Source organism: Macaca nemestrina, chromosome 4 (assembly GCF_043159975.1).
Source record: "Macaca nemestrina isolate mMacNem1 chromosome 4, mMacNem.hap1, whole genome shotgun sequence".
Lineage (NCBI taxonomy): Eukaryota > Metazoa > Chordata > Mammalia > Primates > Cercopithecidae > Macaca > Macaca nemestrina.
Window position 1 is genome coordinate 19,953,250 of NC_092128.1, and position 23,476 is coordinate 19,976,725.

At 43.2% G+C, this 23,476-nt stretch overlaps 1 protein-coding gene across 2 annotated transcripts in view; it reads left to right on the plus strand.

The window, feature by feature from the left end:
• The window catches only part of LOC105471301 (zinc finger CCCH-type containing, antiviral 1), a 73,549-nt gene extending 56,440 nt beyond the window's left edge, over positions 1 to 17,109 (plus strand). For both annotated transcript variants that reach the window (XM_071094397.1, XM_071094398.1), the window contains exons 10-13: positions 4,720 to 4,810; positions 5,929 to 6,059; positions 6,437 to 6,567; positions 12,460 to 17,109. In XM_071094397.1, the coding sequence (XP_070950498.1) occupies positions 4,720 to 4,810; positions 5,929 to 6,059; positions 6,437 to 6,567; positions 12,460 to 12,722 (616 nt within the window). In that variant the 3' untranslated portion in view covers positions 12,723 to 17,109. The remainder of the gene's footprint in view (positions 1 to 4,719; positions 4,811 to 5,928; positions 6,060 to 6,436; positions 6,568 to 12,459) is intronic.
• Positions 17,110 to 23,476: the final 6,367 nt, after the last annotated feature.

Consider the following 23,476-nt stretch of genomic DNA (forward strand, 5'->3'; position numbering starts at 1 on the left):
GGGACCAGGTTAACAGCCTGGACGCTGGATCTAGCTCACCTAGGTTCAAATTCCACCCTGCCACCCATTAGCTGTGTGGATTTGGACAAATGAATCACTCTGTATATTCTTGTCTGTAAAATGGGCTTAATAATAATACCTACCTCGGCCGGGCGTGGTGGCTCACACCTGTAATCCCAGCACTTTGGGAGGCCGAGGCAGGCGGATCACGAGGTCAGGAGATGAAGACCATCTTGGCTAACACGGTGAAACCCTGTCTCTACTAAAAATACAAAAAAATTAGCCAGGCGTGGTGGCGGGCGCCTGTAGTTCCAGCTACTCGGGAGGCTGAGGCAGGAGAATGGCGTGAACCCGGGAGGTGGAGCTTGCAGTGAGCCAAGATTGTGCCACTGCACTCCAGCCTGGGCGACAAAGCAAGACTCCATCTCCAAAAAAAAAAAAAAAAAAATTATAATAATAATACCTTCCTCACGGCTGCTTGGGTAACACATTCCAAACACTCATCAGGTGTTCAGTAAATGTAAACTCTTCTGGTTATTATTATTTTTATTCCCCTGCTATTAATAGACTTAGTAACTATATATAATTAAGTTGACTTAATTCTAATTCATAATTCCAACCCGCATATCCCTTCAGCCTTATCTTCTGCCACTAACTGCCTAATTTTCTCTGAATTTCTCAAGTTGATTTCCCAAGAATTAGAATCTGATTGATGTAGCTATCTAAAGTCCCTTCCAGCAAGTTTTTTTTTTTTTGGACAGAGTCTCACTCTGTTGCCCAGGTTGGAGTGCAGTGGTACGATCTCAGCTCACTGCAACGTCTGCCTCCCTGGTTGAAGTGATTCTCGTGCCTAAACCTCCTGAGTAGCTGGGACCACAGGCGCCCGCCAGTATGCCCAGCTAATTTTTGTATTTTTAGTAGAGACGGGCTTTCACCATGAGGGCCAGGCTGGTCTCGAACTCTTGACCTCAGGTGATCCACCTGCCTTGGCCTCCCAAAGTGCTGGGATGACAGGCATTATCCACTGTGCTTGGTCCCTTTCTGTAGTTTAAATATTCAAATGAATAAAGTAAAAAGAATATTTCAGGGTTTCGGGAAGAGAGGAGTGAAGCTCATGCCCTTACAGGAGCTTACATTCTGGTGGATGAGGCAATAACTGTTTCAGTTCCTGACAAATGTTAGATGGGGGAAGAAAAGGCAGAGTAGGAGGATGGGGAAGGGCTGTTCACATTCTGCCAATGAATGAGATCATCAGAGCTGCTTTCCATTTGTTACAATGGTTCTGGCAGGATGTCTTCACAATAGTGTGTTGGAACTGTCTTTCCTTAAAGCAACAAAGCTGCCTATTTTTTTTTTTTAAGTTCCGGTAATGTTGATTTTTTAACAATTCAGATATTCCCAATTAGTCTCAACTAGTGAGACCATGCTTTATGGCCCTTCTGGACAGTAGGAACTATGGAAAGTATAGAAGACCTTGACTCCAAGCTGGATGGTTCTTTCTGTGCACGTATATTTCTAGGGGAAAAAACTGGTTTGTGGCATTTCCAGAGAGCTCCTGTAGTCAGCCACTGTCAATCTTGAGAACTTCCATATGTCAGAGTTGCTTCATGCTTCTCCATTTGCTCTTCCCCTTTCCAGAAATACTCCTTCCCATCATTCAGATGAATACAGCATCCCTCATGATTTAGCTGGAATGCCACCTTCCCATACTATAACATTCCTCGTGACTCTCCTCCAATTCTCCTGTGCCCTCCAGGAACACTCGAGATTCCCTTATAGTACTTACCCACTTCTACCTTGTAATACAGTTACTCGTGTAAATGTCTCTAGCACAACCTTCCTTCCTCTTCCCTTCTCCCTCCCTGCCCACCAATCTCAATTATCAGCTCCTCAGAGCTCTCGAAATATTTTGGTGGTTTTGTTTTTTTTTCGGTTGGGGGGTTAGGTTGCTGGGGTGCAGTGAGGCAATCACAGCTCACTGCAGCCTCAACCTCTTGGACTCAGGTGATCCTCCCACTGCAGCCACCCAAGTAACTAGGACTATGGGTGCACACCACTGCACCTGGCTAATTTTTGTATTTTTAAATAGAGACATGGTTTCTCCATGTTGCCCAGGCTGTCTTGGAATATGTTGTATAATGCATGGCACATAGTGATAATAAATAGCCACATGAATAAAAAAAAAATTGAGAAAAACATGTTAGTGAGGGAGGGTCATGCAGAGAACCAACTTTAATCCTGCTCTCACCAGCCCAAGGAGACACACTTGCTGTAGGATAGAATAAGGGCTGGCGTACTATCCTGGACTACAGTGGGATATAGAAGTGAACTATAGCACACGTCACTGTTCATGAGAGTTTACAACATATTCATGCAATCTATCCCGCGTTATACAAATCCAGAATGGAAACCTGACCTTAAAATAGAGATAAATTGGGGCCAATCTTTGTCATTCTAATGAGTTGTCTTCTTCTTGAAAGAGTTTTTTCCTTCAAGCATTTATTTTTAAAAATATAATTGTTTTGATCATGGAAAATTTCAAACATAAAGTACAAAGAATTGATGACAAACCCCTGTGTACCTGTCATCTAACTTAAACACTGTCAATATTTTACTATCTTTGTAACAGATTTGTGGTAGTAGTAACAATATTGTTACTACCATCACCTCTCAACTTTTTTTTTTCTTTGAGAAAGAATGGAACTCTGCACGCGGGTTAGAGTGCAGTGGTGCCATCGTGGCTCACTGCAGCCTCAACCACCCGGATTCAAGTGATCTTCATGCCTTAGCCTCCCGAGTAGCTGGGACTACAGCCATGCACCACCACACCTGGATAATTTTTTAAAAATGTTTCTAGAGATGAGTGGGGGAGTCCCACCATGTTGCTCAGGCTGGTCTTGAACTTCAGATCTCAAGCAATCCTCCTGCTTCGGCCTCCCAAAGTGCTGGGATTATAGGCATGAGCCACCACACCTGGCCTAACTTTTTTTCTTTTGCTGGAATATTTTAATGTAAATCCAATACATGTTATCATTTCCCTGTATATGTATTAGGTGTGTTCCTAACAGGTAAGAGGTTTTAAAAAACATTATACAATATCATTAACCTATGTAACAAAGTTAATGATAATTCCTTAATATCATCTAATACCCAGTTCACGTTTTATGTTTTCCAATTGTCTTAAACAATGACTATTTAGAGTTGATGTGTTGCAATCAGTATCTAAGCAGGGTCTGTACATTGCATTTGGTTGATTTGTGTCATAAACATCTTTTAGTCTGCTACAGTTTCCCCTCCTCTACTTTTTTCATGCAATTTCATTTTTTAAGAAACTAGTTAGGCCTAGTGTGGTGGCTCATGCCTATAATCCCAGCACTTTGGGAGGCCGAGGCAGAAGGATTGCTTCAGCCCAGGAGTTCAAAACCCTCTTGGGCAACATGGTGAGACCCCATCTCTACAAAAACTTTTTAAAAAGTTAGACAAGTGTGGTGGTACACACTTGTGGTCCCAGCTACTCAAGAGGTTGATGTGGGAGGATCGCTTGAGCTCAGGAGGTTGAGCTGTGTTTGCACGACTGCCTGGGCAACAGAGTGAGACTCTGTCTCAAAAAACCGACAAACAAACAAACAAAACAACAATAAAAACAACAACTAGGTGATTTGACCTATAGAATTTTCCAAATTCAAAATATAGCAAATTGACCTGGCATGCTGGCTCACGCTTAGAATCCTAGCACTTTGGGAGGCTGAGGTGGGAGGATCACTTGGGCCCAGGAGGCTGAGGATATAGTGAGCCATGATCACACCACTGGACTTCAGCCTGGGTGACAGAGTGAAACTCTGTCTCAAAACAAATTAGCAAATTGTTTCCTTGTGGGGTCATATGATGTGTAATTTCTATAAATTGACCATTAGATTTAGAGAACTGATTAGATTTAGGTTCAGTTTTGAGTCAAGTATACTATACAATTGATGGCTTTGTACCAGTGATCCTGTCCCATCTTCTGAAGAGATATATAGTGTCTGATTGTCCTATTTTTAGTGATGGAGATCACAGAGTAGGTTCAGGACATTCCAGTCTGATCATTCCACTATACTATTCATCTAATCTTTCACTTAGTGGTTTTAGTAGCTAATGATAATGATTGTTTAGAACCATGATGTCATTAGGTATTGCCAAATGGTGGTTTTCTAATTCTATCAACTCTTTTGCAGCTATTAGTGCGATTCATCTATAAAGAAGAATTTTTCTGGTAGCTTTAGGTTCTATGGAATAGAAAAAAAAAAAGAATTATTTCTCAGGTATGGTTACCCTGAAATATAGTTCATACTGGAAAGGCAGAATTCTTTCCTCTAAATTCCTAATGTATTTAATTGTTTATCCTTTGACCAAGAAGCTGTAAGACACATTTGCTTAATGCTAACACATTAGGACCTTTGAAAGTTGAGCCGAAATATGAAAAAGATGTTTTTACATTTTAAATCAATAGGAAAATGGCATTTAATTGACCGATTATGAATAGTTGCAGCATTTTTAAAAGACATGATTACTGGTACATCTATACCAGGAATATGCGAGGATGTAGTCCAGACAAAAATACAGAAATAAATATTGTGTATTTCTCTAGGCATCCTTGGCCTAGTGGCTGGAAGTTAAGAGAAAAGGTCACTTGGACCTGTGGAGCAGAGAGTTAAGTGATTTCTTTCTCTTTATTTGTAGCCGTCAGCCAGCACAGACCTCGTCAGTGTCTTTAACTGCGACCTTTCTTCCTCAGGAGGACCTTTGCTTCCTATCCTCAAATAAATACAAGGTACTTGGTTTTTACATGTTTGGTGGATGAATACATTAAAAGTTAGAAAAAGTACTTTGCTAAAAGTGTATGTGTTTGTCTGGATGAATGAATTGCTCCTGCAAAACTCTTAGATCGGCCGGGTGCAGTGGCTCACACCTGTAATCCTAGCATTTTGGGAGGCCGAGGCAGGTGGAATGCCTGAGCTCAGGAGTTCGAAACCAGCCTGGGCAACAAGGTGAAATCCCGTCTCTACCGAAAATGCAAAAAAATTGACTGGGCATGGCGGCGTGTGCCTATAGTCCCGGCTACTTGGGAGGTTGAGACAGGAGAATCGCCTGTACCCGGGAGGCAGAGGTTGCAGTGAACTGAGATCACGCCACTGCAATCCTGCCCGCTGAGCTCCGGCCTGGGTGACAGAGCGAGACTCCGTCTCCAAAAAACAAACAACAACAACAACAACAACAAAACACTCTTAGATCAAGGTTGGAAGGCAGACATCTAATGGTTCTCTTTCCCAGAGATCACCTAAGTGCCATAGGGCACCTCACTGTTTCCAGAGTTCAGCCACACACAGTCTCATTTGGGCAGATCCTCACAACAGTCATATGAGATGAATATTAACATCTATTTTATGGACGAGAAAACTAGAACTCACGGAGTAAAAGTGACTTGTCCGTTAGTTACAATTAACAAGTTTCTATGGGAGTCCAACAAACTGTGCCTCACTTTGTCACTTAACCTAGTTGGAACACAACTTTTCCTAGATAGCTTAGCCTCCCCATGCTGGCTTCAGCTGTTGTGCAGGCTGGTCTACTTGGACTGCATGGCACCTCCATTCCTCTTGCCCCGCATTGGGAAGAGGTTACTGGACTAAATCATACTGCTGGGGACTTCCCTTTTCCCTTAGGCATAGTGCTTTGCTAGCTTTCAGTTGGCCTGGACAGACAGGCCCGCTGCCTGTCTGGTTAATGACGGGAATGAATTGGCAGATGTGGGAACCCTGAGCCAGCTCATCCTATCTGCTGTTAGAAAGAACCCTGGTAACAATACTTGATGGCATAGAGGGGCACATATGTGGATGTATCATGCTTTAAATGTTACCTATTTCACATTTATATATTTTTAAACTTTATTAGTTATCAGAGATCCATCATCTACATCCGGAATATGTCAAAGTAAGTGAGCATTTTAAAGCTTCCATGAAGAATTTCAAGATTGAAAAGATAAAGAAGATCGAGAACCTAGAGCTCCTGGATAAATTTACACGGTTGGTGGCCACGTTATCATGTTTCTTTGCATAAAACCGGAAAGGATTAGTTAACATCCGTCCTTTGAGATTTATATTCACTGATTTATTTTAATAGTCAACAGTTCCTTCAGGCTGTAGTCTTTTTCTTTCATTGTATCAACTCCGGCTTCTCTCTCTCAGCCTTACTGTTTTACAATTCAATGATTTCATGTGTCTATCTTTTGAAAGTTTTCATAAATTTATTATTGTACAGCTGCTGCCTTAAAGTTAGTAGCTCCACTGTGAAAGCAGATGGAATGAGATTTTTAGATGATTAGACTTTAGCTGGGATTAATGTTATGAACTGGAGTGGGAAGGGGATGTCTCAGTGTTAAGTCTCACGTTTCCTATATTAGGAAGAAATCACAGATGAAGGAAGAAGGAAGCCTCCTATTTTATGCGACAAGTCGTGCCTATGTGGAATCTATCTGTGCGAATAATTTTGACTGGGCCCGGCATGAAACTCATGAAACCAAATATGGAAAAGGTTAGTGCCGGGATAGAGACGCACTAGTAGAATCATAACTCAGGCTTTATACGAACTTCTATTAGGAGGTATATGTAATTATTTTGTATTAACTAGAGTGTCCAGGCTCTAGTGGTCCTGGAGAGATAATAAGCTCACGGTAATATCAAATGCTGAAATGAGAGTGAATCAGTTGGCTTGAAGCTTGATTGCTGGACCTTAGTCCCACTTTTGTCTTCTGTTTGCTTTCTGGGACTGACCAAAGTCCTCGTACGTGCTAGTAAACTACTCCATCTGTTGGTCTTGTCTACCATTACTACTCACTTCTGGCTGTGGCTCTTTCTGAACCCATGTCCCTCCCTGCAAAGCTATTTGAAGCTTCAGTTGTCACAGACTGGTTTTAATTAGAGAGAGGGAGAAGAGACCTCTCCCCATCTTAGGCCACATTGGGTCACCTGGGTCTGAAGTGTCACAGGTGTGCCCACACAAAAAATCTTTATAGCTCTTTCTTTTTGCTCCTAAACTCCTGCATGCCAATTTTTTTTTTTTTTTTTTGAGACAGGGTCTCACTTTGTCACCCAGGCTGGGTGGCAATCTTGGCTCACTGCAGCCTCGACCTCCTGGGCTCAAGTGATCCTACCACCTCAGCCCCTCAAATAACTGGGACAACAGGTGTGTGCCACCACATCCAGCTAATTTTTTTTTTTTTTTTTTTTTTTTTTTTTGCATTTTTTGTAGAGACAGAGTTTCGCCATGTTGCCAAGGCTGGTCTCAACTCCTGAGCTCAAATAATCTACCTACCTTGGCCTGCCAAAGTGCTGGGATTTCAGGCGTGATGCATGCAACTCTTTTTTTTTTTCTTTCTTTTTCTTTTCTTTTTTTTTTTTTTTGAGACAGAGTTTTGCTCTCGTTGCCCAGGCTGGAGTGCAATGGCTCAATCTCAGTTCACTACAACCTCCGCCTCCTGGGTTCAAGCGACTCTCCTGCATCAGCCTCCCAAGTAGCTGGGATTACAGGCATGCGCCACCACGCCCAGCTAATTTTGTATCTTCAGTAGAGATGGGGTTTCTCCATGTTGGTCAGGCTGGTCTAGAACTCCTGACCTCAGGTGATCTGCCTGCCTCCGCCTCCCAAAGTGCTGGGATTACAGGCATGAGCCACTGCGACCGGCCTGCATGCAACTTTTAAAAACAAACAAACCAAACTGAAAATCACTCGTCTTTAGGAAATAAGTAATAGTTTATCACAGATTCAAAGTGAATTCAACTCATACAACTAGGATTAAATTCAATTCTTGCCCCAAAAGGCAAGAAGTCAATCAGTCAGTCAGCAAATATTTTTGAGTGTCTTCTGTATACTAGATGGTGGGTACACAGTGGTGAGCAAGTTCGTAATTAATTAAATGACTGTGGCCAGGCATGGTAGCTTACACCTGTAATTCCTGTACTTTGTTTTTTTTTTTTTTTTTTTTTTTTTGAGACGGAGTCTCGCTCTGTCATCCAGGCTGGAGTGCAGTGGCCGGATCTCAGCTCACTGCAAGCTCTGCCTCCCGGGTTCACGCCATTCTCCTGCCTCAGCCTCCCGAGTAGCTGGGACTACAGGCGCCTGCCACCTCGCCCGGCTAAGTTTTTGTATTTTTAGTAGAGACGGGGTTTCACTGTGTTACCCAGGATGGTCTCGATCTCCTGACCTCGTGATCCGCCCGTCTCGGCCTCCCAAAGTGCTGGGATTACAGGCTTGAGCCACCGCGCCCGGCAATTCCTGTACTTTGGGAGGCTGAGCCCAGGAGTTGGAGACCAGCTTGGGCAACATGGCGAGACCCTAATTTTTTGTTTTAATTACAAAAAAATGTTTTTAATTACCTGGGCGTGGTGGCACATGCCTGTAGTCTCATCTACTCAGGAGGCTGAGGTGGGAGGATTGCTTGAGCCCGAAGTTTGAGGCTGCAGTGAGCTGTGATTTTGCCATTGCACTCCAGCCTGGGCAATAGAGCTATACTTTGTCTCAAAAAAAAAAAAAAAAAATTAAATGATTGCAAATGTCGGGCTGCTATAGAGAGAAATAATAGGTCCAGGTGTGGTAGCTCACGCCCATAATCCCAGCACTTTGGGAGACTGAGGCAGGCAGATCACTTGAGGTCAGGAGTTCAAGACCAGCCTGGTCAACATGGTGAAACCCCATCTCTACTAAAAATACAAAAATTAGCTGGGTGCAGTGGCATGTGCCTGTAATCCCAGCTACTTGGGAGGCTGAGGCAGGATAATCCCTTGAACCCGGGAGGCAGAGGTTGCAGTGAGCCAAAATCGTGCCACTGCACACCAGCCTGGGCGACAGAGCAAGACTCCATCTCAGAAAAAAAGAACAGGTCCTGTGGACAGCTAACCCAGCTAGAGAGGTGTTCCCAAAGATTGGGCTAGAGTAGGATTCCCCTGCCTTGTAGAGTCACCACATAGTGGAGAAGGGAGAAGTGGTACAAGATATGACCATAAAGAGCTAAACTTGACTGTAAGGGCATGGGAAACTAATGAAAGGTTTCAAGCTGGGGAATGAATTTACTGATGAGATTTCATAAGTTTATTAAGTTTAAATGTATCAGTGAAACTTACCTAGAAGTGTTTGAAGGAAATGGGAAATGTAACCATCTTGAGTGACATATAACAGGTGAAATTAAAACCCATCAGTTTCTTACAGGTCTATCCTATGTTAGAATCCAAACAAATATTTATCCTAAAAAATGAAATGTTAGGCTAGGCACTGTGGCTCATTCCTGTAATCCCAGCACTTTGGGAGGCCGAGGTGGGTGAATCACCTAAGGTCAGGAGTTTGAGACCAGCCTGACCAACATGGTGAAACCCCCTCTCTAATAAAAATACAAAGTTAGTCAGGCGTGGTGGCACACGCCTGTAGTCCTGGCTACTCGGGAGGCTGAGGCACGAGAGTTGATTGATCACAAGAAGGGGAGGCTGCAGTGATCCGAGATCCTGCTACTGCACTCCAGCCTCAGCTACAGAGGAAAACTGTCTCAAAAAAGAAAAAAAAAAGCACTTAGAAATGTAGGAATAGAAATGAAGTTTCTTAACACAATAAAGGGAATTTTAAAAAAAGAAAATACAGATTCCAGATTACATAAGTGTGTTATAAAAAAACTGATGCAACAAAAACAAAAATCGACAAATGGCATCAAACTAAACAGCTTCTCCACAGCAAAGGAAACAATTAACAAAGTGAACAGACAAACTCACAGAGTGGAAGAAAATATTTGCATGCCATACATCTGATAAGGGATTAATATCCAAAATGTATAAGGAACTCAAACAATTCAACAACAAGAGAACAAACAACCCGATTTTAAAATGCGCAAGCTGTTCCCATAAGTGGCCTGAGGTGATCTGTGAAATGGTTTGCTGTTCACTTGACCCAGAAAACTCCATGAAATCATGCAAATAAAGAGGTTCAAATCTTCATGTTCACTTTAAGAACACCCATGAGCCTGCCCAGGCCATCAAGAGTATGCCTGTATGAAAAGCCAGCAAGTGTCCAAAAGATGTCGCTGTATAGAAACAATGTGTACCATGCCAGCGTTCCAAGGGTGGAGTTGGTAGGAGTGCCCAGGCCAAACAGTGGGGCTGGGCACACAGTTGGTGACCCAAAAAGAGTTGAATTTTTGATGTACACACTTAAAAATGCAGAGAGTAATGCTGAACTTAAGGGTTGAGCTGTAGATTCTCTGGTCATCAAGGATATTCAGGTGAACAAAGCACCAAAGATGTGCCACCTGACTTCCAGAGCTCATGGTTGGATTAACTCATGCCTGAGCTCCCGCTGCCATATAGAGACAATCTTCACTGAAAAAGAACACCGTGTTCTTAAACCAGAAGAGGAGGTGCCCGGAAGAAAAAACTATCCCAGAAGATACTGAAGAAGCAAAAACTTATGGCACAGGAATAAATTCAGCATAAAATACGTGCAAATAAAAGTTTCAAAAATGAGCAAAAGACTTGAATAGACATTTCTCAAAAGAAGAAATACAAATGGCCAATGAGTTCATGAAAAAATGCTCAACATCATTAATCATCAGGGAAATGCAAATTAAAACCACAATGAGCTGTTGCCTCATACCAATTAGAATTAGAGGCTGAGGTGGGAAGATTGCTTGAGCCCAGGACGTCAAGCCTGCAGTGAGCCAAGATTGCACCACTGCACTTCAGCCTGGGCGACAGATCGACAGAGACCCCGTCTCAAAAACAACAACAACAACAGCAGCAAAAAAAAAAAAAAAAAAAAGAGAGAGAGAGAGTTGAATGTAGTGACATAGTAAGACTTCCAGGACTAAAGTGGAAAAAAAAGTTGTAGAACAGTTCATATATTATGATCCTATCTATGAACAAATAGAACAGTTCATATATTATGATCCTATCTATGAACAAATAAACCACCATAAAACTATATTAGAGTATATGCACATATATGTATGTGAATGCATAGAAACAGGTGTGAAAGAATTCCCACCAGCCATAAATTGTTTTGGGAAGAGGGGTGGGATTGGATGTGGTAGGTCAGTATAGGTAGACTTCCATATTTCACTTTAAATATAGTAGAACATTATGTGCATAGAATATCTAGTATCTGACCTATTCAGGATAAGCAATGTTTCTGGAATTGAAACATCTAACTGTAAAATGATAAAAAGAACAAAAACAAAGTAAATGCAAAGTATATTAAACATTTGTTACCACAGATAAATTCATTTTACTTATTGATTCTTGCATGGAAATTGGAGTTGGCAATATCTACTCATGGTCTTTAAAATGACAGAGTAGCCCCGGCCGGGCGCAGTGGCTCACGCCTGTAATCCCAGCACTTTAGGAGGCCGAGGTGGGCAGATCACGAGGTCAGGAGATCGAGACCATCCTGGCTAACACGGTGAAACCCCGTCTCTACTAAAAATACAAAAAATGAGCCGGGCGTGGTGGCGGGCGCCTGTAGTCCAGCTACGTGGGAGGCTGAGGCAGGAGAATGGCGTGAAACTGGGAGGCGGAGATTGCAGTGAGCCAAGATCGCACCATTGCACTCCAGCCTGGGTGACAGAGCGAGACTCCGTCTCAAAAAAAAAAAAAAAAAAAAAAATGACAGAGTAGCTTTCTTAAAAAATATTATTTGTATTTTTTGATAGAGTCTCACTCTGTTTCCCAGACTGGAGTGCAGTGGTGTGATTCTAGCTTACTGCAGCCTCAGCTTCCTGGGCTCAATCAATCCTGCCTCAGCTTCCTGAGTAGCTGGGATTATAAGTGTACACCACCATGCCCGGCTAATTTTTAAATTTTTTGTAGAAATGGAGTCTCCCCATGTTGCCCAGGCTGGTCTTAAATTCCTAGGTTCAAGTGATCCACCCGCCTCAACCTCCCATAATACTGGGATTACAGACATGAGCCACTGCACCTGCCCAGAATAGCACTTGACAATGATAAAAATAAAAATCTTAACTTGGCAGGAAATTGTTGGTCTGCTGTGTATGGAAGCAGCAATCATAATCTGAGGTTGTTTTAGAGAGGACAAAGCATCAACTGACTCATCAGTTCCAAGTTGGCTCAATTCAGTTCACACTGGGTGAACTGCATGAATTGGGCCACTGTGTCATTCTCATTTGGTCATTGCACCCAATGGTTCACACTATCAGCATGAGCTCTGCACTGTAGCAAATATTCCTCAGTCATTTCTATAGGGTTATATACTGTATTTAAGTTTGCCTGCATCATGAACATGTTTTTAAGTGCAAAGAAAAGTTTATAAGTATCAGTAAGGTATTATTGACATATGCTTAGTCCACGCCCATCTGACTATGTATAACTAATCTTATAAACTGCATACCTTCTTTTATAATATGTCTTAACCTTTCTTTCTGATTCTTTCTAGGAAGTTACTTTGCAAAAGATGCCATCTATTCCCACAAAAATTGCCCATATGATGCCAAAAACATCGTTATGTTTGTAGCCCGAGTTCTGGTTGGAAATTTTATTGAAGGAAATGTGTCGTACATGAGCCCTCCTCAGCCGTACAACAGCTGTGTGGATACCAGGTTGAATCCCTCCGTTTTTGTCATCTTTGAGAAAGATCAGATTTACCCACAATATGTGATTGAATATACTGATGCAGACAAAGCCTGCGTGATTAGTTAGAACCGATGAATACAGCGTCAGAAGGATGCCATAACCATTCTGTTCCCTTACAGAACTAAATTGCCCCAGACAGGAGTTAAAGTTTTATATTTTCCTGCCCAGTTATCTAATGCCTTAGATCAGTGGTCCCCAAACTTCACTACACATTTGAATCATCTGGGAAGTTTTAAACAAATTCTGATGCCCAGGTTGCCCCCCATGCCAATGAAATCATTTCTGGGCTTCAGCGACAGGCAGTTGTATTTTTCTTTTTTCTTTTTTTTTTTTTGGAGATGGAGCCTCACTCCATCGCACAGGCTGGAGTGCTGTGCCGCGATCTCGGCTCACTGCAACCTCTGCCTCCCGGATTCAAGCAATTCTTCTGCCTCAGCCTCCCGAGTAGCTGGAACTACAGACACACACTGCCACGCCCAGCTAAGTTTTTGTATTTTTTTAGTAGAGACAGGAATTCACTGTGTTGCCCAGGCTGGTCTCAAACTCCTGAGCTTAGGCAATCTGCCCACCTTGGCCTCCCAAAGTGTTAGGATTACAGGCGTGAGCCACCACGCCCTGCTAGCAGTCGTATTTTTTAAAGTCCTTCTGATGATTCCAATGTGTTGGAAAGTTTGTCTTGTCTCAGATGTAACTGGTAAAGTTTGATTTCTAAATTTTCTGTAATTGCAGCAACCTTTCCCTCCTGTCTACCCTTTTAGTTTACTGTATGCCATGGTTTTGTTTTGGTTACATTGAAAGAAAGTTAATTTGGAAAATTTGGGAGAAATCTAAACATGCCTATTAAGGATATAAGACATTACAGCTTTAGAAGAAAGATTATGAAAAACTGGGAAGAAAATGCTTAAGGACATGCTAGGGAAAAAAAAGTAAAGTTGAAATGCTATTGCAGACATAGCTGCAGTACTGTACCTCATCATTCTGATGAAACCGATTTGGAGCACCCATTTCTTTATCGCTACATTTATTTAGGGGACCAACTCCATCCAGGTTGACTCTCTCTGGAATGCGGTAATAAGAGCTGGCAAGTATGGCTCAGAGAGAAGCAACCAACTGGAGTTAATTGCCCATTTGGGCTCTTTGTATAATTATGGCAAAGTAGACATTTATGTTCTAATTAATATGATTACAGAGAAGGCTTTTTCTCGGGTCAGGCTTTTCATGAAAGTATTTTGAGAACAATGAATTGCAATAACCAGCTTCACACAAGCATAACTGATAAATGCGAGTGCTATTGTAGTCTTGGCAAATGAGCCAAGAACCTAGGAGCAGGGCCATTCCTACTGAAGGACGGGCCCCCGACGGGGATGACATTTGTTTCCTGGTGAGCACAGAATCAGAACAAAGAACAATATCCCAAAGAGGCCCTGTGCCTACCAGGAGCTTCTTTTTCCTAATGTAATGGATGATATGGAATTGTAGTACCATCGGTTTTTACTTAGAGCCCTTGACGTGCTTGGACCAATATTTCCTTCCTTCTTATGAACCAGCTTTTTCCTTCTGATTTTCCCTTTTCAACATTCCTTACCAGTCACTAAAGTTTCCTGTAGTAATTTCTTCTAGCAGACATGTTATAAGTCAGATTTCACTAGCATCAGAGTTGATTTTATATTAGCCAGATTTTGGATCATCACAGAGATCTCCAAACTCCTTGGCTTAAACGGCTCCACCAGTAAAAAAATTAGAGAGAGATTTTTTAGAGTAGAGTTATTTGCTGGGAGGGTTACCACAAATGCTTATTCTCATTGACTTATTTCTTTCATGGTAACTTTCGTTTTGGAGCGTTCATTTTCTGAACTTGACCCTCACATTGTAGGGGCGCAGTTTGTCCAACTCTTTCCAACAGCCCATTAGACACCACTAGCTGGATATTTCACAGGCATCTTTGATTCAACATGTCCAAAGTGGAACTCTCCATCTACTTCCCTCACATGAATCTGTTCCTCTCCCAGGATCTGTATGTAAGTGAATAGCATCACCATCTACCCATTGGCTCAAGCAGAAATCCGGAAGTCATCTTTGACTCCTTCCTCTCCCTCCTGATAAACATCTAAGCAGTTTCTAAATCTAGTTTTACCTCTTAAATATCTCTGTTCCTCTTCTAAGTTGTTTGCTGTGTTTTCTTCAGAGCAAGAAGGTTTTATTTTTTAAAATTTACTTAGTAATGCACATGCAAAACATAAATCAAGTCTTCAGGATAAAGTTCAAAACCGCCGTCATGGCCCCATGTGATCTCTCCCTCCCCTACCCCTCTATCATTTAGTTTCTTCTGCACAAGCCACTCTGGCTTTCTTTCAGTTTTGTGGTTCCCATTTTTAGCTAGTTCAGTGGTTCTCAATGGGCATTTCTGCCTTTTTTTTTCTAAATGACAAATACAAATACATCTTCTTTATTATCCTCCAAATCCAATTCAGAGGTAATATGCTCCACCTACACACAATTTTAGAAATAAATTAAAAATTAAATAAAACTAATATTAACATAAAGAGGAAAAAAAAGGTACCTAACTTGGGTAAAACTGTAATTGAAGACCTAATGAAGTAGTCAGATGCTTACAACTATTTATAATGCATCAATTTGAACTTAGAAGGTAGGAGATCAGTCCCTATGCGGGAAAATGTAAAAGCAGGGATACGGGTGGACATTAGAATAAAAACTAGGGATACAGTAACTTCTTTGCATATGACAATACTTATTTGTATATAAGAGAAAGAACGAAATAACCTTTATTGAAATAAAGATACTATGCAAGAAAATGTACAGATTGTCGAAGTGGAGAAAGTGAGGATATATTCTTGCAGACGAGCTATAGGTCATACATGAATGTCTGGTGAGACATTCAAAATTCGTATAGGGTGCAGAATAATTTCTTATTGTGAGGAACTGTCCAATGTATTGCAAGATGTTCTGCATACTCGGCTCTCACATACTAAATGCTAGCAGCGCACCCACCCCCACGCCCAGTCATGGTGACAACCACAAACCCTATCAGATCTATTCACCCTTTTCTTTTCTTTTTTTTTTTTTTTTTTTTTTTGAGACGGAGTCTGGCTCTGTCACCCAGGCTGGAGTGCAGTGGCGCGATCTCGGCTCACTGCAAGCTCCGCCTCCCGGGTTTACGCCATTCTCCTGTCTCAGCCTCCCGAGTAGCTGGGACTACAGGCGCCCGCCACCTCGCCCGGCTAGTTTTTTGTATTTTTTATTAGAGACGGGGTTTCACCGTGTTAGCCAGGATGGTCTCGATCTCCTGACCTCGTGATCCGCCCGTCTCGGCCTCCCAAAGTGCTGGGATTACAGGCTTGAGCCACCGCGCCCGGCCAATTCACCCTTTTCAGAGCAGATATTTTGTAACTTTCTCTTTGCTGTCCTGAAATGACTCATAGATAATACAATCTACTTACACACATGAATTTCTTAAAAAATCAATTTAATGCCCTAACTCTCTTATTAAGGAGAAATAGAAAAGAAGAAATTTATAATGAAAAGAAGATGAATTTCATTATGTAAATGCTCAGGCATGACTCCGCTGTTTGAAACAGACAGATGTTTACTCTTCCTTGTAATGAGTAGGTTTGGATTTAAGAGCCGATTAGCGGCTACTTCCTGTAAACAAGTACAGGAAAATGAAACTAGAGGGATGGGGGACACTAGAATGAAAACCAGTGTTAGGGTAAAGTCAAAACAGACCATATACATAATCTGTGTATGGGAAAAGAAAGAGCGAAGTTACCTTACTTAAAGATAATAGGACAAGACAAATTACAGATTGTCTCAGAGAAAACAAATGAGTTACTCTCTCGGACAAGCTGTAGGTCCTACATAAATGTCCAGCAGGACATTAGACAGTCGTACAGGGTACAGAATAATTCTTCGTTGTGTGGCACTAACCCACACACTGCAGGACATCGTTCTCCCTGGCTGCATCCACTCAGTGCCGGGAGTAGTCCCCAGTTATTATGAAACCACCAACAACCCACTGACCATAGTGAGAACCACAGATTTTTTTCCACTGACCTAGCGAATATCTAGCATCCTTAGATTGGCTCAACTGTTACTTCCCTAAGGAGTCCTTCTATAGAATAGGTCAGATACTTGCCTCCCGAACTCCTTATTTTTAAAATACTTGGCGCCTTGCTTTGATAATTTGTATTATGTATCCAAACTGAAATTATCTGCTTTCCGCATTAGAATGTAAGCCCCCTGAGGGGTGAGTCAGTCTGTCTTGTTCGCTGTGCCACGCCTGATGCTCAGCCCAGCAGCATGCTTTGTACACTGATATATTGGGTAAATTTTGTTGAATAAATTAAGCTCAACTATTTATATTTCAATAGTTGAGTTGTATTGCTTCTTGTTCTTCAAGCTTAATTTGAACTGTCTAATAAAAAGAGTTAAATAATTTGGTTCTATTGCCTTTATTTGATCTATTTCTAGGTATCTCCAAAAACATCATCAACTGCAGACACCAGTTATTCAATGGGAGAGAGATGATGAGTTTTGCCCCTTCCAGCTTTATCATTCCAGGGCTCAATGACCGAGTCACCTGGGCAAGGCACGGTGGTGGTGATGGCCCCCACATCTTTTGTCTGGGGATCAGAGAGGGAAGGGCTGAAAGCTGCTAACATACCTTTCTTCCTTTGGTCTCAGGGATGTGAACAGGGCCAGGCTGAGGCACAAAAGTTAAAAATATAAATGGTGATAAGCAGAATTACCGTATCAGCCATTCCTCCTTCAAAAGCCCTTCCCTACTCATTACCTTCTTTTTTTTTTTTTTGAGATGGAGTCTCACTCTGTCACCCAGGCTGGAGTGCAGTGGCGCAATCTCGGCTCACTGCTACCTCCGCCTCCTGAGTTCAAGCAATTCTCCTACCTCAGCCTCCTGAGTAGCTGGGATTACAGGCGCCTGCCACCACACCTGGCTAATTTTTGTATTTTTAGTGTAGATGAGGTTTCACCACGTTGGCCAGGCTGGTCTTGAATTCCTGACCTCAGGTGATACACCTGCTTCGGCCTCCCAAAGTGCTGGGATTACAGGTGTGAGCCACCTCACCGGGCCTCATTATCTTTTTTAATCACAAAGCTTTCAGTGGGAAGGGAGCAGGGAGAGTGAGGGAAATGAAGAGGGAGAGCAAGTTCTATGGCAGCAGAGATTTAATAAAGTGAAGGTAAAACTGCCATTTGACCTGGACCTCAATATAAATAAAGCATGGTGTAGCAAAGTCATTGCTGTCAAAGCACCTGGATTCAAACACGCAAAAATGCTATCAAACCAAGCATGAGCAGATCTTGGAGTTTTTTGATTATTTTTTTCTACGAGTATATTTACTTTGTCATAGTGCACCCAAGTAAACCTGCCATTATCTAGTTTCTGGTGGATTCCTCAGTCCAGCATTTGGTAGAAATGAAGCTATGGCCGGGTGCAGTGGCTCACGCCTATAATCCCAGCACTTTAGGAGGCTGAGGCAGGTGGATCACGAGGTCGAGAGATTGAGACCATCCTGGCCAACATGGTGAAACCCTGTCTCTACTAAAAATACAAAAATTAGCTGGGCGTGGTGGCGCACACCTGTAGTCCCAGGTACTTGGGAGGCTGAGGCAGGAGAATGGCTTGAACCTGGTAGGTGGAGGTTGCAGTGAGTCAAGACTGCCATTGCACTCCAGCCTGGGTGACAGAGCAAGACTCTGTCTCAAAAAAAAAAGGAAAAGAAAAAAGAAATGAAGCTACATAGCAACCACTTTCCACTCATACCCTCATACCTTAGCTACTGTAAAGAGAACTGCCATGAAAGGCAATACTTAGTTGAGTGCTAAGTGTGTGTGTCCAGCGCCATGGGGGCCATGTTCTGGGACATGTTTTGGAAAGAGTTCAGGGGATAACAGGCAGGTTTCATTTAGAAGGTTAAGACCAGAGCGGATGAATTTATAACAGTGATATCAGTGTATGTCCCCAGAGTGACTGGCTGCAAAGCTCGTGCTACACATGCATGCCTGAGTGACCATAAGCTTGAGAATGAGCTTCAGAATCAGTGGGAGGAGACATCAGAACGTTCCAGGAAGTGCTTAAGTCTTAAAAGCTCCAATTCTAAAATACCACCCCCAATCTCAACCTCCTGTTTTCTCTTTCCATTCCCTTGTGAACCTGCCCAGCGTCTAATGTCACCCTCTTCTTCCTGAAAAATCCACACGCTTCAACAGTCTGCTCTGGGATCTTTTTACCCTTTATGCACTTCCCCATGAATAGTCTTATTTATTCCCAGATTCAAATGTCACACACTCTGACTCCAGGATCTAAACCTCTGCTGAGGAGTCAGATAACCTGTGCATGGTGTCACGGCTACTGAGTAACAGAACCAAGATTCTAAACCCGGAAGTTCAGCTGCGGAGTCTGCAGGTTAAGTGTGTATCTGTAGGAACAGTCTTGACCTCTCTCACCTGCCCACCCTTCCCCCATTAACTCGTGCATTTACTCTTGGAGTCTTCTCCACACTCTGCCTCATAGTCTTCCTCTCCACACAAAATCCCCCCTTTTCCTTCAGTATTCACTGTGGTCAACCCATGCAACACCCCTAGCCTTAGATGTCATTAACACTTGTCTTCACTGTCCTCACTATTCGGGGAATCAACATCGATCACCCCACTGTCATCAGTCAGAATTACTCTAGAACTGCTTTCTTCTTTTTGAGACAGAGTCTTGCTCTGTCTCCCAGGCTGGAGAGTGATGGTGTGATCTCAGCTCACTGTAACCTCTGCCTCTGGGGTTTGAGCAATTCTCCTGCCTCAGCCTCCCAAGTAGCTGAGATTACAAGCGCCTGCTACCATGCCCGGCTAATTTTTAGTAGAGATGGGGTTTCAACATGTTGGCCAGGCTGGTCTTGAATTCCTGACCTCAATTGTTCCTCCTGCCTCGGCCTCCCAAAGTGCTGGGATTACAGGCATGAACCACCATATCTGGTCTAGAACTGCTCTTTCTGAAATCCCAAACCTCTATATTCTACCTCTGACCCCAGCCTGCTTTTTAGCTCTCTTGCCTTCCTACATTTCGTACATCATCTCTCTCTGCTCACATACAGCCCCTTACTGTCTTCCCTCCTCCCTTACCTAGTCTCCAGCCCATTGTTCAGCCCCTGGCCACTATTTCTTTTCTTCTCTCTCTCTTTTTTTTTTTTGAGACAGGGCCTCACTCTGTCTCCCAGGCTGGAGTGTAGTGGTGAGATCTCAGCTCACTGCAGCCTCCGCTTCCCAGGTTGAAGTGATTCTCCCACCTCAGCCTCCCGAGTAGCTGAGATTACAGGTACCCACTGCCATGCTTGGCTAATTTTTAGTAGAGATGAGGTTTCAATATGTTGCCCAAGCTGGTGTCGAACTCCTGACCTCAGGTGATCCTCCTGCCTTGGCCTTCCAAAGTGCTAGGACTACAGGCATGTGCCACCACACCTGGCTAATTTTTGTAATTTTGGGTAGACACAGGGTTTCACCATGTTGCTAAGGCTGGTTTTGAATCCCCGAACTCAGGTAATCCACCTGCTTTGGCCTCCCAAAGTGGTGGGATTACAGGCATGAGTCACTGCACCCAGCCCCCGATCACTCTTTGAATTCATACTTTCAATCATCCAGAACCTTGGACCTTAAGTCTCATCCACTGGCAAAACCTAACAGTGAATCAATCAAATTCTGTTCTTACACCTTGAGAGCTTTTAGGAGAATTGCAGCACTGTTTGGATCCATGCCACTACCAATCTGTGGCTTTGACAAGGCCCTCCCCATACCCACTGGTCCTACCTGTCAGCCTTCTCCCCATTCCACAAGTCAGCTTTGTCAAGCCTTTATGGTCTCCTCAAGTGACTCTCCACCACCCATTCTTGGTCTTGCCTTAAAAAGACAAAACAAAACAAATAGATGCTCTAATCCTTGTCTCCTTTCCTGTTGTGTGAATGGAAGAAGCATCTCCCCTCCTGGAGGACGTTAGTTCCTCTGACGTCTCCCATTCTCTCTCACTGCCTATGGACATCCCCCACAGATTACCATTCCCCTTTCCTTTATATTCTTTCTTTTTTTTCTTCTTCCTTTTCTTTCCTTTCCCTTCCTTCCTATCTTTTTTCTGTTGCCCAGGCTGGAGTACAGTAGCACGATCTTGGCTCACTGCAGCCTCTGACCTCCTAGACTCAAGCAATCCTCCCACCTCAGCCTCCTGAGTAGCTGGGACTACAGGCACATGCCACCATGCCTAGCTAATTTTTGCATTTTTAGTAGAGATGGGGTTCTACCATGTTGCCCAGGTGGATCTCAAACTCCTGCGCTCAAGTGATTCTCCTGCCTCAGCCTCCCAAAGTGCTGGGACTGCAGGCATGAGCCACCACGCCTGGCCTCCTTTATTTTCAACTTTCCCTTCTTACTGGCTCTTTCTTTTCTTTTTGTTTTGTTTTTGAGATGGAGTTTCTCTCTGTCCCCCAGGCTGGAGTACAGTGGCGCAATCTTGGCTCACTGTAAGCTCCACCTCCCGGGTTCCCGCCATTCTCCTACCTCAGCCTCCCGAGTAGCTGGGACTACAGGTGCCCGCCACCATGCCTGGTTAATTTTTTGTATTTTTAGTAGAGACGGGGTTTTACCATGTTAGCCAGGATGGTCTCGGTCTCCTGACCTCGTGATCCGCTCGCCTTGGCCTCCCGAAGTGCTGGGGATTGCAGGCGTGAGCCACCGCGCCCGGCCTTGCTGGCTCTTTCTACTCAGTATGTAACTATGCTTGTCTCTCCTATAATAAAATACCTTTCTCAGTCTCGTGTCTTCCTCTTATTATTACCTTACTTACTTTTAGAAGTAGTCTAAAGTCCCGAATTTTTCCTTTCTTCTTTTTTTAACCTACAGAAATCTACCTTTTCTCGTTACTCCTCTGAAATAAACTTGCCTAGGTTATCACTGCCTACAAGCTTTCCCTTGTTGGAAAGCTCCTCCCTGTAGTATCTCACCATGCTGATCACTTCCTCCTTGAAACTCTCTCCTCTGCGTGTCCATGAATGACTCTCATTTTTCTCTAACTTCTCCTTATCAGTTTATATGTTAGGCTATGTTCCCTCAGGAGCAATCAGACAAGGATTGAATGCACGCAGTTTACTTGGGAGGAGATCCTAAGAAACACTGGCAGGGGAATGGGGAGGTGGGGCAGGGAAAGGAAGACTGTAAGGGGAGTGCTAATGAGCAGGGGTGGCTGTGGGCAACCCGGGTTCAGTTCCACTGAGGAAACACTGGGACACCATGGAATGTACACCTCCAAGTGGTTCCACATGAGGAATAATGAGTTGGGCTGTTTGATCCATTGCTGGGGAGGAAAAACTTTTCCTGAACCCTCTTAGGTTCAGTTCTGAGGGGCTGCAAATTTAACTGACAAGAGAAAAAATATATATGCATACGGCAGTGCACAAAAGAAGTGATGATGATTTATTTACCTAACTTAATGGGGGGGGGGCAAAAAGACTCCTGTGGGAAGAACGAAGGGAGATAAGGAAGTTTGTGATCATGTTTGTTTATGCAGGTGCACATGGTCTCCTATTTTATGTTCATAAACTCCTGGAGAGGAGATGAATGGCAGCCTCATTCCCAGAAGCTTCTGCTTTTACTGAAATAAAGGAAGCTTCGAGAAGGCTTCTTTTTGCCTCTTTTGAATCTTAAATATCTTTAGTTTAAAATAATCCTCATGCCAACTTTGGGGTTGAGAGTGCATCGTCAAACCAACAACTCCCCAGCATCCCTGGATGAGGGCTCTTCCTGGAGGTGTTGGCTCCTTGGTAATTGTAGCCTGCCTTTCCTGCTGGCTGCTTGCTCCTTCTGTTGGAAAAAGCTTAGGCAGCGAGTTCAGGAACAAATACTGAGTGCCAAGGGGACGCAGGCTACTGCCTATTCTTCTCTTCCCCCACTTGCTTATTTAATGTGGGTATTTGCCAAGGTTCTTTCCCCCCACCTCCGCTTTTTCACACTCTCCATTTTTGCCAGGTGATCTTATCAACTCTCAGTTACCTAACACTCTGATGTAACACAAATCCACATCCCTTCCCTTCTCATGTCCCTCAAGGTCTAGACCTGTATACCGAATACACCTGCCTGTTGAGCATCTTACCTTGGGTTGTCCACTGCAAACTCAACATAAATAATATTGGGGTTGTAGTCCCTCAAATCCTGTTTATTTTCTGTTATTCCCCACCTTGTCTTGCTTTTCTAGAAATCCATTCTTCTCATTGCTGCCAGGTTTTTTTCTAAAACACCTATCCTACAATACAGCCAGGTACTATTTTAGGTGGTAGGGATACAGCAATGAACAAAACAAGGTTCCTGCTTTCATGAGCCTGAATTCTATAGCCAAATATATAAAACAATAAACAGGAAAAATATCAGTGGTAAGTTCCATGCAGACTGGGGAGCTACTTTTGATTTGAGAGGTCAGGAAAGGTTTTGCTGAAGAGAAGACGTTAAAGCTCAGAGCTGAGTGACACACCTTGAGTGGCATTCAGGAGACATCCACACTTCCCGGATGAAAATCCTTTAGTGACTTCCCAAAGTTCTCGGGATATAAGTCCGTATTTCACAGCATGGCAGCGTAGGTCTTCCGGCATCTGGCCAATTGTCTTCCTCTCCAACTTCTTTACATCACACGACATTAATGCATTTAATCCTCACAAGCACCTTGTAAAACAGCAGCTAAGCTGGCTGAGTTCTCTGATGGTCTGATTCATCTTTGTACTGTCACTGCGTTAGTAGTTGGCCCAACAAATGTTCAT